Source organism: Crocodylus porosus, unplaced genomic scaffold, assembly GCF_001723895.1.
Source record: "Crocodylus porosus isolate Cpor-Errol unplaced genomic scaffold, CroPor_comp1, whole genome shotgun sequence".
In the NCBI taxonomy this organism is placed as follows: Eukaryota; Metazoa; Chordata; order Crocodylia; family Crocodylidae; genus Crocodylus; species Crocodylus porosus.
Genome location: NW_017728906.1, coordinates 30,868,308 through 30,884,032, shown reverse-complemented (window position 1 = coordinate 30,884,032; position 15,725 = coordinate 30,868,308). Strand labels below are relative to the sequence as shown.

General features: G+C 39.2%; 1 protein-coding gene across 4 annotated transcripts in view; it reads left to right on the top strand.

The window, feature by feature from the left end:
• Positions 1-15,725, top strand: part of APP (amyloid beta precursor protein) — a 357,591-nt gene that overhangs the window by 244,517 nt on the left and 97,349 nt on the right. For 2 of the 4 annotated variants that reach the window (XM_019528781.1, XM_019528778.1), the window contains one exon: positions 5,953-6,120. The exons of the other annotated variants lie outside the window; for them this stretch is intronic. In XM_019528781.1, coding sequence (XP_019384326.1) covers positions 5,953-6,120 — 168 coding nt within the window. The remainder of the gene's footprint in view (positions 1-5,952; positions 6,121-15,725) is intronic. 4 annotated transcript variants of the gene reach the window in all.

Below are 15,725 nucleotides of genomic sequence, written 5' to 3'. Positions count from 1 at the left end.
AGGCTTTACTTTATTGAACCAGCTTTATAATTAGGAGAGAGATTTGTGCCCAGGAGTTTGTCTAACATCTAATCCAAGTATACAATTGATCCAATAAAAGATACTACCAAAAAAGCCTTGCTTCTTATGGCTAGGCCAGCAAACATCTCTGTTTGTTGTGTCCTTATGCCTAACAGATCCTTGAAATCTATTCAGCCACAGTTGCCACCTCTTCTGAGGCGAGTCAGGCTGCTTTTTACAGAGAAGTGCTAGTTCTTGCATTTTCAAGTTTGGAGACAGACAGACAGACATGCTATTGGAATATTAATGTTTTGTGCAGAATCTGTTGTGCTTTAGCTCACCTTGACTTAATAGCTTTTTTCCTCCTGTGAAATGTTATTACCTTGCTTTAAGAATCAGGACATTTCTTGGGGTCTTTGTTAGTTTGTTTTTAACATACTTCAGGACTATATCCACCAGACTATTTCAAAAAGATAATAAGTACTTATAGTGCATCATAAGAAAATGCCTACCTGTTCGTGCAGTACTAGTTGTACCAGTTTCTCCATTGACAAAAAGCAAACAAGATCTTCTTTTCTATTGTGAATGTTAATATGTTCCGCCTTGGTCATGGAGACCTGGTGGAATTAACATTATGTATTTGGTGCATTTTGTTTAGTATAGGTATGAACTAAATGAGATATTCTGTCCTTTTTTAATAGCTTAACTTTACATTTAATGAAATACTTTTTTGTGTTAACCAGAACTTCTAAATCATAAAACAATATGTTCTTTAATTAAAATTCTAGGTCAGAGACAAATATATTGAAATATATATATATTAGGTCAGTTGTTTTACATAAGGATGGACAGCATTTATTATCCTCTATGCAATGTCCTTTTGATTTCTCTTCCCTGCTAATGTGCTTCACCAAAGGAAAATGTCATTTTTACTAAAACCATAATAATTCAACCAAAATTATTAATGCTTTTGTTATTTAAAGTGTGTTTAATAATATCTTATTACATTTGGGGCTAGATCTTTTGGATGATTGAAAAGCATTTTGGAACTGTTTGCTTGATCAACATGTATACTGTATTAACAAAATCTTAATGTTATGAGGAAAACTCTGTCTCTTCTAAAACTACATAAAATATGGATTTGTGTTGACCCAGGCTTAAACTCAAGCTGTTTTCTTAGTGTGCTTTCCTAGAGGTAATAGTCACTTGACACCTTGATTCTGAGTCAAGTTATATGCATAAATAAAATGAAAAATTATTTGTTATATATTTCTTTCACAGTGGAATGGGGAGCTTTTGTATTTTAGGCACAGTATGCATTATATTTTATTCATGTCTTAATATTCCTCTCCCGTAGACTACAAATAAACATTAGAGAGAGAAATTCAATCTTAATTGCTGAGGGTGGAAATTACAATTTTAAGGTATTCAACTGTGTTAAAAGAGTGTTCTTTGGTATTTCATTTATAACTAATCATTTGGCTATTTTTCTTAAACTTTCTGTCTATAAAGTATTATAGCTATTGTGGAGCTAATGCACAGGCTTTATTCCCATAGCTAGTGCCAGCACCACAGCTGTCTCCTGCTTAATTCCAAAAACCTCTTGTGAAACTAGCTTTTGTCTTTGAATGTTCAAATTAAAAGTTGGCTACCAGTTCAAAGCCTATATTCAAAATGAGTAGTTTTCTCATTTTGCAAAATTATCTTTAAATATTCCCTTGGAATAATCCACCTAGAAAAGCAGTAGCATGGCTTTCTGATTTAAGGGGCTAAGTAAAGAGGCCATGGCTGAATCAGTTTGTTCTTCACAGGTTAGTCAAAGCCATGTAGATTGAACTGATAAGCAAGTGAACAGACATTCACTTTTGATTTTGGAGATGCAGCCTGCAGTTGCCCAGCCCAGAAGTGTGTGTGTGTGTGTGCGCGCGCGCGCGCGCATGCGTGGGGGGAGGGGGGGGGAGAGCATGAGCGACACTCAAGCATGCCTTCCTGCTCAGCTGGAACAGATAAACTGGGCCAAGACTAGCCTACCCACCCTGCAAGGGGAGGGGCGGGGGAGAGAGGTACAAAGTATCTGAGGATGCTGGGGGACTGTGAGTTAACTTGAATCTGGAGGGGAACTGCAACAGAAGTTAATAAACCAATTTAATGTCAATCAGTTCAGTCTGATACTACATCTGTCCAGATTTATCTTAAACCAACCAGTTTCAGCCATTTTGAAAGTGGTTTATGTGCACTGAACTTCTGTCTCTAGCCATGAAGATATAAATACAATGACAGCAAATGACTAAGATAGCTTTCTAACATTGCAGCATTTCAGAAATAGCTGCATACTGGAGAGCATCACTGAATGTGTAGGTACACATGTAATTTATAACTGTGCTTCCTAATTAATTGGATGACAAAAAAGTATTGCCTGCAACACACAATTTAATGCCTACTTCCGTGGAGCCAAATACTTGGATGATTTTTACCTTTGCTAGGGAAATTTGATTCTTTTGCTCACTTTGTGCATTAATCAATTACATTCTGTTTTCTGGTGGAATACAAATGATATATATATTAAGTATGAAAATGTATGCATGTATAAGTAAACTCCAGTGCATCAATTTAAATTCATTTACATGCATATATAAGTGCTTTGCTTAATCAGAGCATACATGAATGAAATTTAAACTTGGCATAGCTAGACATTGAAATACAGGTGATGAAAATATTAATAGTCTGTCAATTTTAACATTCCTGTTTGTTACACTGTGTGTTATATAAAAGGTAAGGTGACACTATAAAGGTAGAAAATCATAGTGGAAATAAAGGATGGACCTATGTAGGTAGGAGAGGAAGATTCCTGTCTTAGCTTTGCCAATGGTTTTCTGTATGACTTTGTATAATTCTGATAAGTTGACTATAAAACTAGAACTTTGCTATTAAGATTCATTTAAAATGTCTATTTAGATCTTTGGGACTCTCAGATGGAAGGCTCTGTACAAGATCAAAGTGTTGATGTCATAAGGGAGAAAAAGGAAAATTGTATATATTTGCCATACAGAAAATTATGGACCCTTACATTTTACACTTCTTGCCAGAGCTGCACACTGGCAGGGGAGTGGCAGAGTCCCACATGATGGAGCCAGCAGCCTGGCACTATTGCTTTCCACCATGCACAGCTGTTGGGTCTCGGCTGAGGCAGCTGGGAGCAGGGCTGAGGTGGCCTAGCTCCATTGCATAGGATTCTCTGCCACTCGCCGTGAAGTCCCAGTAGATCATGTTGTGGCAGGAGGTGGGGAAGGCTGCCGGTTCCATCTCTCAGGGCTCTCCCTCACAGTTCCCTGGATGGTGGCAGCAGCAGCAGCAGCCGCCTCTCCTAGAAACTGTGTCTTCCAGTGGGTGAGGGTAGGAGCATAATGTGCTGCCTCGGCAACAGTGGGTACAGCTTGGCCGAATGAAGAGTGCTGCAGGGCCAGCTGTGGACTGAGTCAGATGCAATTAATTAATTCATTAATTGGGAGCCCACCCACTGCCTGGATGAAATTGCCTGGCAGGCCGAATTGAACCCATGAGCCATATTTTGCTTGTTCCTGTTCTAGCCCCACATGAAGCCAAAGACTTAAGTGTGTGGTTACTCATTCTTTTTAAAGAGTTTTATTTTCCATCTTTATGCAACAGATTTTTGTGTTTCTTAGAACTAGTGGCATTTTTTCTGACTATCAGCCAAATGAATGTTTAATGAGTATATGAATGTCTGTAGTCTCCAGAGGACTGATTTCTACTGATCACTGATGCCATTTCTTTGGGCTATCACTTTTCTTTTTTTTGCACGCTATGTATGAAATAAAAATAAGTGGAAAGCTCTTTATCGTTTTTATAATTTCTCTGTTTAACATACACATACATATGTACATGTGTATGTATGCATGTATGTGTACAGATACAGAGAAAGCAATATATTAAAAAAGGAAATAGAAACTAAGTCTACAAAGCTTCCTCAAACTGTTGAGTGTGGGAAATATAAATGTTAAAATGACTCATACTTAATAAATTTAGCAGCGTCAAGGGGCTCCTAGAAGGCATTAATTTCTTTCCAGATTGAGGTCAACCTACAGTCACATTAAGTAAATGAATTTTAAAATAGACTGATGAGTTGCCAAGATGACCCTGTGATTCTGAAAAATATAATCAGCTAAGAAGTTCTTCGTTATCCATGCCTTTTTAATGTCAGTCAATGTACCCTTAATTCATTTTAAAAATGTATTTGGTAGTAACTCCTTTGTAAATACGAGGTCCTGCAAAACTTACTTTGTGGCATATAACTGTATCCTTGGGTTGTGGGGTTGGCTTTTATGTTAAAATTTGTCTGGAGTAAATTATGTCAAAAATACTGTCTAAAATTAATCAGTTTCCCTCATTTTTTAAAGTAAAGGACTAGCATTCTTCTGCCCCACCTTCATTCATCTCCATAAGCTAACCTGGGTAAATAAATACATAACCTCAGACCCATTATAGACGCTTGAAAATAAATTAGCTATGTATGACAAAAACTGGAACCCTAACTGCTTGTGTAGGGGGGGGAAGGTGTAGAATACAAGTTGATTGCTTATGGTAATTTGATACAAAATATGCTTTGCAGAAAGGTGGTGGGAAGGTTTACACAATAAACAGAGTTAAAACAAACAGCTTAGAAGAAAAAAGGCAGTGGAGCATCCAAATGGAATCTGGGCTAATGCCAGGAATAGCCTCTCATACTTAATGAGTGGGGTGGGACTTTAAATGCATGCAGGGTCTGATTCAGGCAAGTGTAAAACCACATCTCCACATGAATGGGTCAGCCTTGCCTTGCACAGAATTAAGATTTGCTGAGTAAATTTGGAAACTGTTATAATGGGCTTATCAGTTGTCTGTCAATATTTGGAATCTAGTGTGAGAGATGCAAAAGAAGATTGTGGAATATGCCAATGTTTTAGTGGAATGCAATTTTGCAAATGATATATAGCACATTGAATGTTGAAGCTGTTTGGAACATTATTGGTAAAGGGTCCTGTATGTACGCATGTGGTTGGCTGAATTCAAATTTACAGGTAAACGTCTACCATTCACTTCCAATTTTCTGTCCTTAATTTGTTCAGTTAAGTTCCCCACATTTTAAACAAGTTTCAAAGGGAAAACTAAAAGCATAAAATATTATTTAATTTTGTTTTGCTTTTTTTTAATTCAGTAAAGATGTGATTTGCTCCCATTGACAGAGTGAGTGTCAGACCTATGCAAATCTTAAAATCCGTGAGGCCCTATGGATTTAAGACTCGAGTAAGCCTTGCACAGGGCCTCATCATAGGAAGAAATTGCATTCAAAGTGATTATATATGCGTATGGAAGAGATTTGATTTCTGTAATGTCTGTATAGCCTTGTATAAGCTAAAAAGTCATCTTAAGTCTTTTAAATCTATTTTACCTTTTTTATGTGCTAGCCAATTTCTACTTTAACTATAGTTAAAGCAATACAACCCCTCTCCCTTCCATTAGTGTAGACACAGTTATTCAAGTGTAAGTTTATACCTACATGACTTATTTCTGTAAGGGATGTAAAACGTTTTACCCTGATATATTTTTGTCCAGGTGAGGTCTTGTACTAGCGTAACAACTTCAATAAATTTTGCATGTCCCACTGACAAAGATAAAAAAATTGTAAGTAGGGCAGACTTAATGCTATTAAGGGATTTGATTATGTTCATCCTGTGGAGAATAAGCTTCCGTTGTCCTAAAGCAAATGTATAGAAAGGAAGTTAAAACTGTAGTAAATGAATTATTTTGTGGAAGTTTGTTTAGACGCTTCCTCAAGACATAGGCTTCCTGGCTAATAATAATGTAAAAGCGAAATGTAGTAAACTTGTATAGATGAACAGCAACACAATATATTTTTCATGCTAAACATAGTTCCTCCACATCTCCCATAATTAGAGGTGTGCTCTGAACAAGCTGAGACTGGTCCTTGCCAAGCAATGATCTCCCGCTGGTACTTTGATGTGACTGAAGGAAAGTGTGCACCATTCTTTTACGGCGGATGTGGTGGGAACCGCAACAACTTTGACTCTGAGGAATACTGCATGGCAGTCTGTGGCAGCGTCAGTAAGTGGACCTCTCAAGCCTGTAGCAGTCTTTCTCTCTCTTGCCACTGACTCTGCTGTTTGTAACAGATTTTTTCTGATTCTTCGAAATGGGGCTGTGCTACCACTAACCATATTTGTCAAGCTTTTCTAATTTCCCATGTTCTATAGAGTGTGTTCAATCATTAATATCTGTCTCTTTCTAATCCAGCATGACAGTGGATGATTTATTTAATCTGTGTTATAGATAGAAGTGTCTTGCAGCTGGGTAACCAAGAATCTTAATGTTTCTTTTATACAAGGCCTTTGCGGGTCCCATTTCTCATGCAGATCTTTCTATGAAGCGTATTTAGATTTGTGCCTCTCTGTCTTCGTGCATGTTTAATGCATGTGCAAGCACTCCAAATGAAACCTACGCTCACTTTTTAAGGAAACCTCAAGTGAGTTACGTGTGTGTGGTATTTTTTTTTGTTTTCTTACATGCAAAAACTGTTTCATTTTGTATTTTCTTATTTGGATTCCTGTTTTTCATCAAAGAACAAGCAGAACATATAAACATATAAAAACGCAGAATGTTTACTTTTGTTCCTTACTAATAATAAGCGATTTATTTATTTATTTATTTGGAATCAGTAATCACTAATCACTAAAAGCTGATTGTTAGACAGTATGTGCATGTATGTGTCATGCTCTAAGGGTAACGTGTGCACATCTGAATACATTACTTGGAAAGGCACATTGCCACCCAAAAAGAACAGTGAGCTTCAGACCTCTTTTGAGGGTGGTAATACAACTTAACATGAATTACTTTCCACTTGTGTTTTCACATTTTAACATGCCGTATATTTGCATTCTCAACTTCCAAGAAGAAATATTTGCTCTGTGCTTTCAGTTTGTGAAGCATCAATATCCCCCATCAGAGAATATTGAGTCTGATAAATCAGAGATTACATTTATCAGGTCTGACATTTTTTTGAGAGTTCCTGATAGTGTCCTCTTCCATCTGCTTTGTCTGCTTTTTTCTTGTGAAAGTTATAGCTACCATTTAAAACTGAAATGTGCAAGCATTATTGTATTTCAGTAGCCTGACTGTTCTTATAAAAGGAAGAGTGCAGCAGACTAGCAGGAATCTATTTTTTTTGGAGAATGTTTTCAAATATTTAGAAAATATTCTTCATTACAGGTTGAGGGAGAAGAAAAGTATAAGTGTTTGGTGAAGGATATGGGGGAAGGTAAAGTAAACTAGGAAGAAGTGTTTTTAGATGATTCCCATGACAAGAGTTACAGAGGAGGAGGATTCCACATCAGCAATGACAAGATTGCATGGAGGGATAAAGGGCAATGGAAAAAAGTAATATCTCTGGGTGGTGTTTGTTCCATTCTAGAGCCATGAAAGGTTGGGATGTGAGAATCCCATCACGAATTGGTTTATAGAAGAGACTGGAAAGGTAGATGAGGATTTTAGCAGAGGTGAAATTGATGCAGTGGCAAATTCTGGCAATGTTCTGTTGATAACAAGGAGACATGTAGGCACAGAATGACCAATGGGAAGACAAGTCCAAAATGGAGGAGCTGTTGACCTTCAAGAAGTTGAACTTTAGCAACTGTTGAACCTTAATAAAGTTCTTCTGCCTTTGTGACATTTAGGCTGCTGACAGACATGGAACACCACCCCCCCCACCACCACCAAACAAACAAAAAAAACCCAGAACCTTTCCGTAAGAGGCATTGCATCAGATGGACCTGGCTCACTCAATATCTGTGTAGATTGCATGCTTCTGCTGGGCTTTTTGGCATTTCTATTGAATCAGCTATTATATATAAGTGCGAAAAAGCCTCACTGAAGTGTAGGATCTATACAGTTGTTGGACGAGCTGGGTCAAACTGATGCGATGCCTCTTCTAGGCATGCGCTGCACTTGGTGCAGGGGTGCACCAAGCTGAAAATAAAGCACTGTTTTTTGGGGGGGGGTTCTTTTTCACATCTGTAGGCAGCCTTATTTTCAGGCGTTTAACCATTATGCACTTGGGAGACTGGTTAGAAAGTGGGGAGTAATTGCATATATCAGATGCCTGTTCAGTTGCACTGTAGTTCAGATTGAAGAGAGCTTGTTCATAGTGAAGTGTCAAAAAAAGTTGAATGCTGTGGGACTTTTCTCATTCAAGATGCCATGGCATTATGGGGTGTCATGAGATCCTTTGAAAACTGCCATGCAATTTTTGCACTCCTATACATGATTCACAAGACAAAACCAGAGGATTACCAAGGGTTGTTTTGCATCAGAACAGGTTGAGAACCACCAATATAGACAATATAGTTTATCAGGGAGGAGAATTAGTACAATAGGAATAAAACTGATTTCCCTGTCCAGTCTTAAGGATGATCAGGGAGTTTGACTAGTCTGCTGGTGTCCCTAGCTACTCTGAAGTCCAGGTAAAGGGATGTTTTTACTCACTGTATCCTAGACTCTGATATTGTACCCATCACTATTATATCTGAGTGCCTTTGCCAGCATACATTTTTTAATCAGTATCATCCCTGTAGTCAGCATCCAGCAGAGTGCGTTCTGTGACTGCTAGCAGAGTATTCTAAAAGCTGCCTGCACTTGCGCCTATTTTAGAGATAAATGCGAACATTTGCCAACAATTACTACTATCCTATACTTCAGTATGAGATACCAGATTGTAATGAATTGGCTCCAATCCATTTCCCAACAGGCAGGTGACTGCTTTGCAAAACAAGCACCATCACAATCGGTGACCTTGGCCCTGAAAAAAAGGTCATTGATTGAATAGAACTGAACATGAGACAACTGTCATAGATCACGGTTTTGCTGCATTAGTGGGTAGGATAGAAAAGCTGTTCCACTACTGTCTGTGTTACGTCTCTCCGATGTGGAGATGTTATCTTATCCCCAGGATGATTCATCTAGAAATTCTTGTGTCGCATGTAATAAGGGGGGAGGGTAGTGTGTACACTCTAAATTAAATTTGGCTATGCATCAACTCTGTTAGGAAAATTAAGATGCACAGCCTCGATACACGGTCTCTTTTACCTCCTGGAGACATAGTGAGTCTTTCTTGGATTTGTATTTTTACCATAATTTTAATCCAAATAAGATTGTGCAAAAATTTCACCAGTTTTACATTTTAAAGGAACATACATACAAATGCTGTCTTTATTATGGTGTTTCCATTATGAACTCACTTTGGGGGCAAAGTCCTTTTCTATTTAAAAAAAGAAAAAGCTTCTTCCATGAAACTTGGCAAAAGGATTCTAAGCTCTGTCATTAACATGCTTCCAAATGGTGGAGTAAGATACGTGTGGTGTTTCTTATACATATGCACAAAAAAAAAATACTGATGTTACAGCTAAGGTTTGCTTCTACTCCTATAATTTAAATTATGTTGGGAAAATTGGGGGGGAAAAAATACGCGCTTATTCATTTCAGCTTTTCCAGCTCCTTCTGAGATCCAAATTCAGTTGAACTCAGAAGTAGACTTTCCATTAAGTACAGTAAGATTTGAATGAAACTGAATAGTAGGGAAGACTGAAAGAGATGCTCTTTCAAATTTTTGGCTTGCTTTTTTCGCACTTGCTCTCGAACAGAATTTTTGTTTGCCTTTAAATTTAAACTTTTCTCATGGGTTTTGACTCATTTTTTCAAGTGCTTTTTCAAGTCAACGTCTGTATCCTCCAAGTGGTGCAGCCATGTAGTCATTTCAGTAATACTGTACTATGCTGGGGGATGGGGAGAGGGAGGAGAAAGGTGGTGTGCAGGGCATATAATCCTATCTCATTTTTTATTTAGAAATATGGTTGTTTCTCAGGTTTGCTCTAATTTTCATTACTGCTGCATTTTCTCATTATGATTATCATTTTGTTGGATTGATATGGCAATGAATATTGAGTGTAATATATCCTAGTAATTAAATAGAATCTTGTTGAAGGACTTGATCAAACCTGTGGAAGGTAATTGAGAGACTTAAACTTATGTTAGTGGGCTTTGAATCATTCACTAAATGGGTGAAGAAAAATATGAAGTGAACAGATTCCATATGGGAATTCTGACAAGGCTTTATCTTATTTTGAGAGTGAGAAACCTGAACTGTTATTCCATAGGGTGGATTTGACATGGTGCTAAAAATGAGAGAGGAGGAATGATTGCTAGAAGAGTAAATTGTTCATGTTGTATGTTTTTTATGAACTCTGCCTATAAAATGGGCTTTAGTGACAGCCCTACAGACTGAAGGTCTGTGTGATCAAATGACTGATCAAATTGTCAAATGGAGACACCCGTTTCTCCTCTTTCCTTCTTGTCTTGCTATCTCATTTCATTTTCTTTCTCTCACTACTCTTCACCCTCCTTTTTCACCTTTAGTCTCTATACTATACTATGTTCATTCTCATTCTTTCATTTGCTGTGCTCTTTATTCCCATGTCAACATCCAGGCACAAGGCTGCTGTTGTTGCCCACTGTCCCACAAGAAAACAAAGTAAAATCAGTGATCATAGCTAGTACAGAGCAGGGGATATATAGTGGCCAGGCCAAATAGCACATGCCTGCACGTACAGGTCAGCATGGTGTTGCTTATAGCTAGAAAGCAGGACCTACTTAATTCTAAGTTTCATGCATTTTGTGGAAACTGCAAAATCCATGAAAAAAAACCAAAAACTGCCGGCTCCCAGTGGAAGACAGCAGTCCTTGTTGTCAGGAGGAGAAGGGGCTGGCTGGCAGGGTGGCACAAAGAGCAGCAGACAAGATGGCAGCTGCCCCCTCATCCCTCTTCCGCCTGTGCCAGGACCTCTCTAACAATCAGAGCCAAGGGTTAGGGCTGCATGAAGGGCAGCCAGCAATCAAGATGCTGCAATCATCCCTTCCCCTCTTCCCACCCAAGCCTCTTTGCCAGTCAGTGCCAAGGGGCAGGGTTGCTACAAAATGACTGCAGAATTAGAACTCTGTTGCAGTCACCCCACAAAAATTGATAAATCCCCCTGTGATTTAGGTAGATCCCTGCTCATAGCACTTCCTTAGAGCCAGGGAGCTAAAGTTCATATTGGTTTGTATCTATATGCTGAAGGATGGCGGTTGGTTCAGAAAGATGTGCAATTGCATTGGAAAGTGCGATTAGCAGGGTAGCAGTATCCAGCAGAACTAGAAAATGCACAACACTGCTGTATTTTCTCTCAGATAACTTGCCCTGGAATGTAATAAGCACCTTTTTTTTTTTTTTTTGAGAAGCAGACTAAAGAATTTTTTTTCCAGTTATGGCTGTAGAGAGCAGAGACAGCCTAATCTTCAGCTGCCTCACCCTCCCTTTTCTGTTTAAAGTTCGGAGAATAGAGATCAGGAGCAGCTAACAGATAGCAAAATTCCCCTAAGAGAGGTTACTTTGATTAGTGGAACAGCACAACCATTAAGAAGGAGAAATGATTGCTTAACACCTCTGGAGTGAAGAACAATGAGCAGCTAAATCAACGGACTACTTATCTGTCTAAATAGTAATGCAACAGCAGGGTGCTTCTATCTCAGTCAGAAAATCAGCTTCCGTCAATTTTGCTTACGTCAATTTTGGGGGAAAGGTGCATGTTGTATTTGAGAAAATAGAGTAAGTGGAGAAAGAATACATATGGATCCGATTTTATAAGTAGGCTGGCAGGTGGCCATGAAACACATGTGCAGTGAACCAGCCAAGTTTTAAGTTCCCCACTTTATCTGGCTAGGGGTTCCTAGAGTCTGCTTTAGTTTCTGAAAACTAGGACAAGACACTGGGCTGCATTTTAAAATTGATCAAGACACTGGGACTGACCTAAAAAACAGATGCATTCTCTGATTTCATGAATGCTGTTCCCTGTTACCCACAGGACAAGGACCACGCTTTACACTGTACTAATGTCCTTCAGCCCTGGTGTGAGAAGACAGTGTTCACCCAGTCCTTGATTTCTCTTTGTAGCTGCTTGCTTGCCAGTTTGGTGGGGTTTGTGTGAAAAGGAATTTTGTTTGTTGTTGACTGGGCTGACACTGCCAAATTTGCAGTAGCAAAACTCATTCACCACCAGACTACGCTGAAATCAATGCATTGACCTAAAGGCAGAAGGTTTAAATAGCTCGTTACCCATTCCCAGTTTTTCAGACCACACACCATCTCCAAATTGATTTTTAATACGGAAGTTCAATACAATATGTAGGTACTATACATTTTAAGTACTCAGACTCTACTGCATGACTCTATGCAGACTGGCTCTTAGAGAGCCATTAGGTTTTATAAGGGGGGTTATCCAAATGTAATGATCTCAATGTGAATATCCATTGACAAGATGAGCAAGAAGTGACCTTTATTGTGAAGGAGCTATTTTTTTGTTATTGCCATATCATAAGTTCAGCAGTTATAGGATTTCCTTCACTGACCTTTTCTTTTGTTTTAAACTCTTCCTAAAACTGTAAGAAATATGTCTTTCTACTAAATGCTGTTGGGCAATAAGATTAACTCTCAAACTTAAATCTACAAAGGAGAGGCACTTCAGAGGGACTTTTCTTTCTTCTAGATAGATTTAACAAAGATGAATACAATACAGTGTACTGATATCAGGCATTTGGAGTTGCAGTGTGGTGAGTTCAGAACACCATTAATTTCTTAGTGCTATATTTTAAGTTGTTCTTGGCTTTAACGCAGTCCACAGGGAAGTCATGGGATTTTTTGAGAGGGGTTTGGTTTGGTTTGGATTTGTTGCCCGAGCACTATCTTGTTCTAATATATATATATTTTTAAGATTTGTAAATGTCTATTACATTATGTTGCATTCATAAGACTGATGCAGCCAGTAGTGCTCAAAGCTGTCAGCTGCCCCATTCATCTCCCATGTGTAAACTCTGGACCTTAATGTTAACTGTTTAAATGTCAGCATAACTCTTTCTTTGCTGATGATATTAGAAGAAACTTACAATAACTCTAGAATATTAGGATAACATTTATTCCCCACTCCCTCAAAATACAAGTTAAAGATGTTAAAGGTATACGAACTTACCATAGTACACTAATTTGAACAATACTGTAGAAACCACTTTAAGATGCCCACAAGCACTTTAAGATGCTACTAGCCATTTGTGAAATACCATTGATTTAAATATTAAAGCCACAACCTAAACCAGTGTAAGCATGCCTTCTAATTCACATAAGAACATCGTGCTTTCAGCTTGTTTTGCAGCTCCTTAATGCTTGTTACGTTATTATTCCCAACCCCTTACTTCTAACAGCAGACTTGAAATTGGCAGGACCTAGTTAGTTTCAGCACTGGTAATAATATAGCACTGACAGTAGATGAGAGAGACTAGAGTAATTGTTCTCAACTGGGGTGATGGGAGATCCCCTTATGGGTGCTACAATACAAGCACTGCCACAGCCACCATAGCAGCCAGATGAAAGTGTCCTGCATGCAGGGTTATGGCACTTATACAGTCCTCCTTCATTGGGGTTCTCTAAACCCTTTTCTTAAAGCAGAAGAGCCAGCCCTCCCCTCCACCCCACCTCCCGGGGTTGTCAACTCAAATTATTTTTTACTGACAATCTGCACATATCTTACTGATAGAGAAACGTGTTTACTGACACATGTTTTAACTGTCATAAAAAAGAATTCTTGGGTTGGCAGCTGTATTGCACTCTGCTCCCCCCCACCACATGGGTCCCCTACTCACCCCATACCCTGACACCTCCAACTGCACCCTTCAGCTCCTCCCAACCCACCCCCTAGTCTTACTCCTATTGGCTCTGCTCCCACCATCTTGAGACAGACTCTCAATCACTGCTCTCCTCTTCCATCCCACAGCTCCATACCAGCTGCGCTGCTACTCTCCTGGTATCTTTATTGTGAGCAGCTGCTATAGGCAGGGGCCATGCATAGGGAACCCTGCAGCAGCACATTGTGGGGTCTAGCAGGCTCTGGTGAGTGGCAAAGCTGTCACAAGAGTTCAGTGTGTGCAGAGTGCTGAGCTCCAACTCAGACAGTAGGTGCTGTGCTCCATGTGTTTTTCAGCTGCTCCAGCTTTCTTCTTGCCACAGAGTTTAAAGCTGTGGCAATTCCATGTTTTTATGTTTTACAGACTTTTACAAACAAGGCTTTTTAAGTTGTTGTGTTTTTTTTTTGTTTTGTTTTTTTTTTTTTTTTTTTACAGACTTTTCGTAAAATTGTATACAGTTGGAAACCCCGCCCCCCATGCTCCTCCTGAAAACAGAGGCACGTGGAACAGTTCCACCTGTCCTATATGCCTCTTTCTGGGAGACCATACAAGTTTGAACCAGGAACAGCTGTGGCTGGGCTTCATTAGAACCGTGATGCAGGAGGAGTGTGCAAATGTGCCACAGCGCTTCCTGGGCTGGCTGTGCACCAGGCGCACGGGACAGTTTTACTTTGTGGCAGCAACCTCCAGTTGAGAACTGCTGAGATAAGTTGAACACAACAATGGTTCTCAACCAGGGTTGCTGCCACATTCATGTAAGTTGTGGAGGGGTGCCCTGACTGAAAAGGTTGAGAGCTACTGGGACAGAGGATCGGATACCTACCGTGTATCAAGCAGTTTTTCGATTGCCAAATGAGCCTGTGACATGCAGCTTAGCCTAAGATTGTATTTAGCCTATGGCACATGTTTTGGTTTTATACAGTAAACTCAAGTAGGAAAAATTAAAACAAGTACCAATCATTTTAAAGAGTTTCCATTTGATAATAAAAGTGTTTCATAATATAATATGGAAAGCTTCCTCTCCCTCCCTGCCTTACCCCATTTGCATACAAGGATACCTCATTCAATACATTTTGTCTGTCATTAAACCACTGCCAAAAGCAGCATTTGTTCAGCAATGGAAAGTAGTTATGAAATTGATGAAATGCAGCCAACACTGAGCATGACTATAAAACACATGGCCCATACTGTGCAAACATACTGATGGGAACTTAGAACAAGGTTAGTGTAATGCAGCCTATCTGAATATGATATGGTAGTGGCCATTGTGCTCAGTCCCCCTCAGTCAGCTCTTTTTCAAGTCATAGTGAGCTACTACATTGAATACATTTTTACTTCCTCTTCACTCCCACAGCCCAGCTGTGCCTTTCTCATTTTCAATTTTTTCTGTTCCTTCACCAGCCTTAAATGTCAGTAAACATCACTAAACAGGTCTCCAAACAGTTCACTCAGAATCCCTCCTTTGCCCCTCTCTCAACCTGTGTCATCTGATTAGTGTGACCTCACAGGATCCTGGGACATGTTACAAGGACACCTGGTTCCAGTCATTAGTAGGGGGCTAATTAGCACATGGATCCTTTGCTGTGGAGTACACACACATACTGAGCAACGCTGAGCTATGGAGTCGTCATAGCTTGAAATCCTGTTGACTGCTGGGGCCCAGCCCAATGAGCTATAAGGTAAATCATGAGCCTTTTGACTTTGGAATATCTCACCTAGTTTGTACAATATGTAAGAAGATTCAGAAGTGCTGATTAAAAGTATTTATAGCATACCTGAGCTAAAATTTTGCTTCAGTTTAAAAAAAAAGGTAAAATGCGTCAGTTCTTGATTAATTAAATCTATGGGTACCCATAGTAATTTGCCGATATGCAAATTACTACAGGCATGTT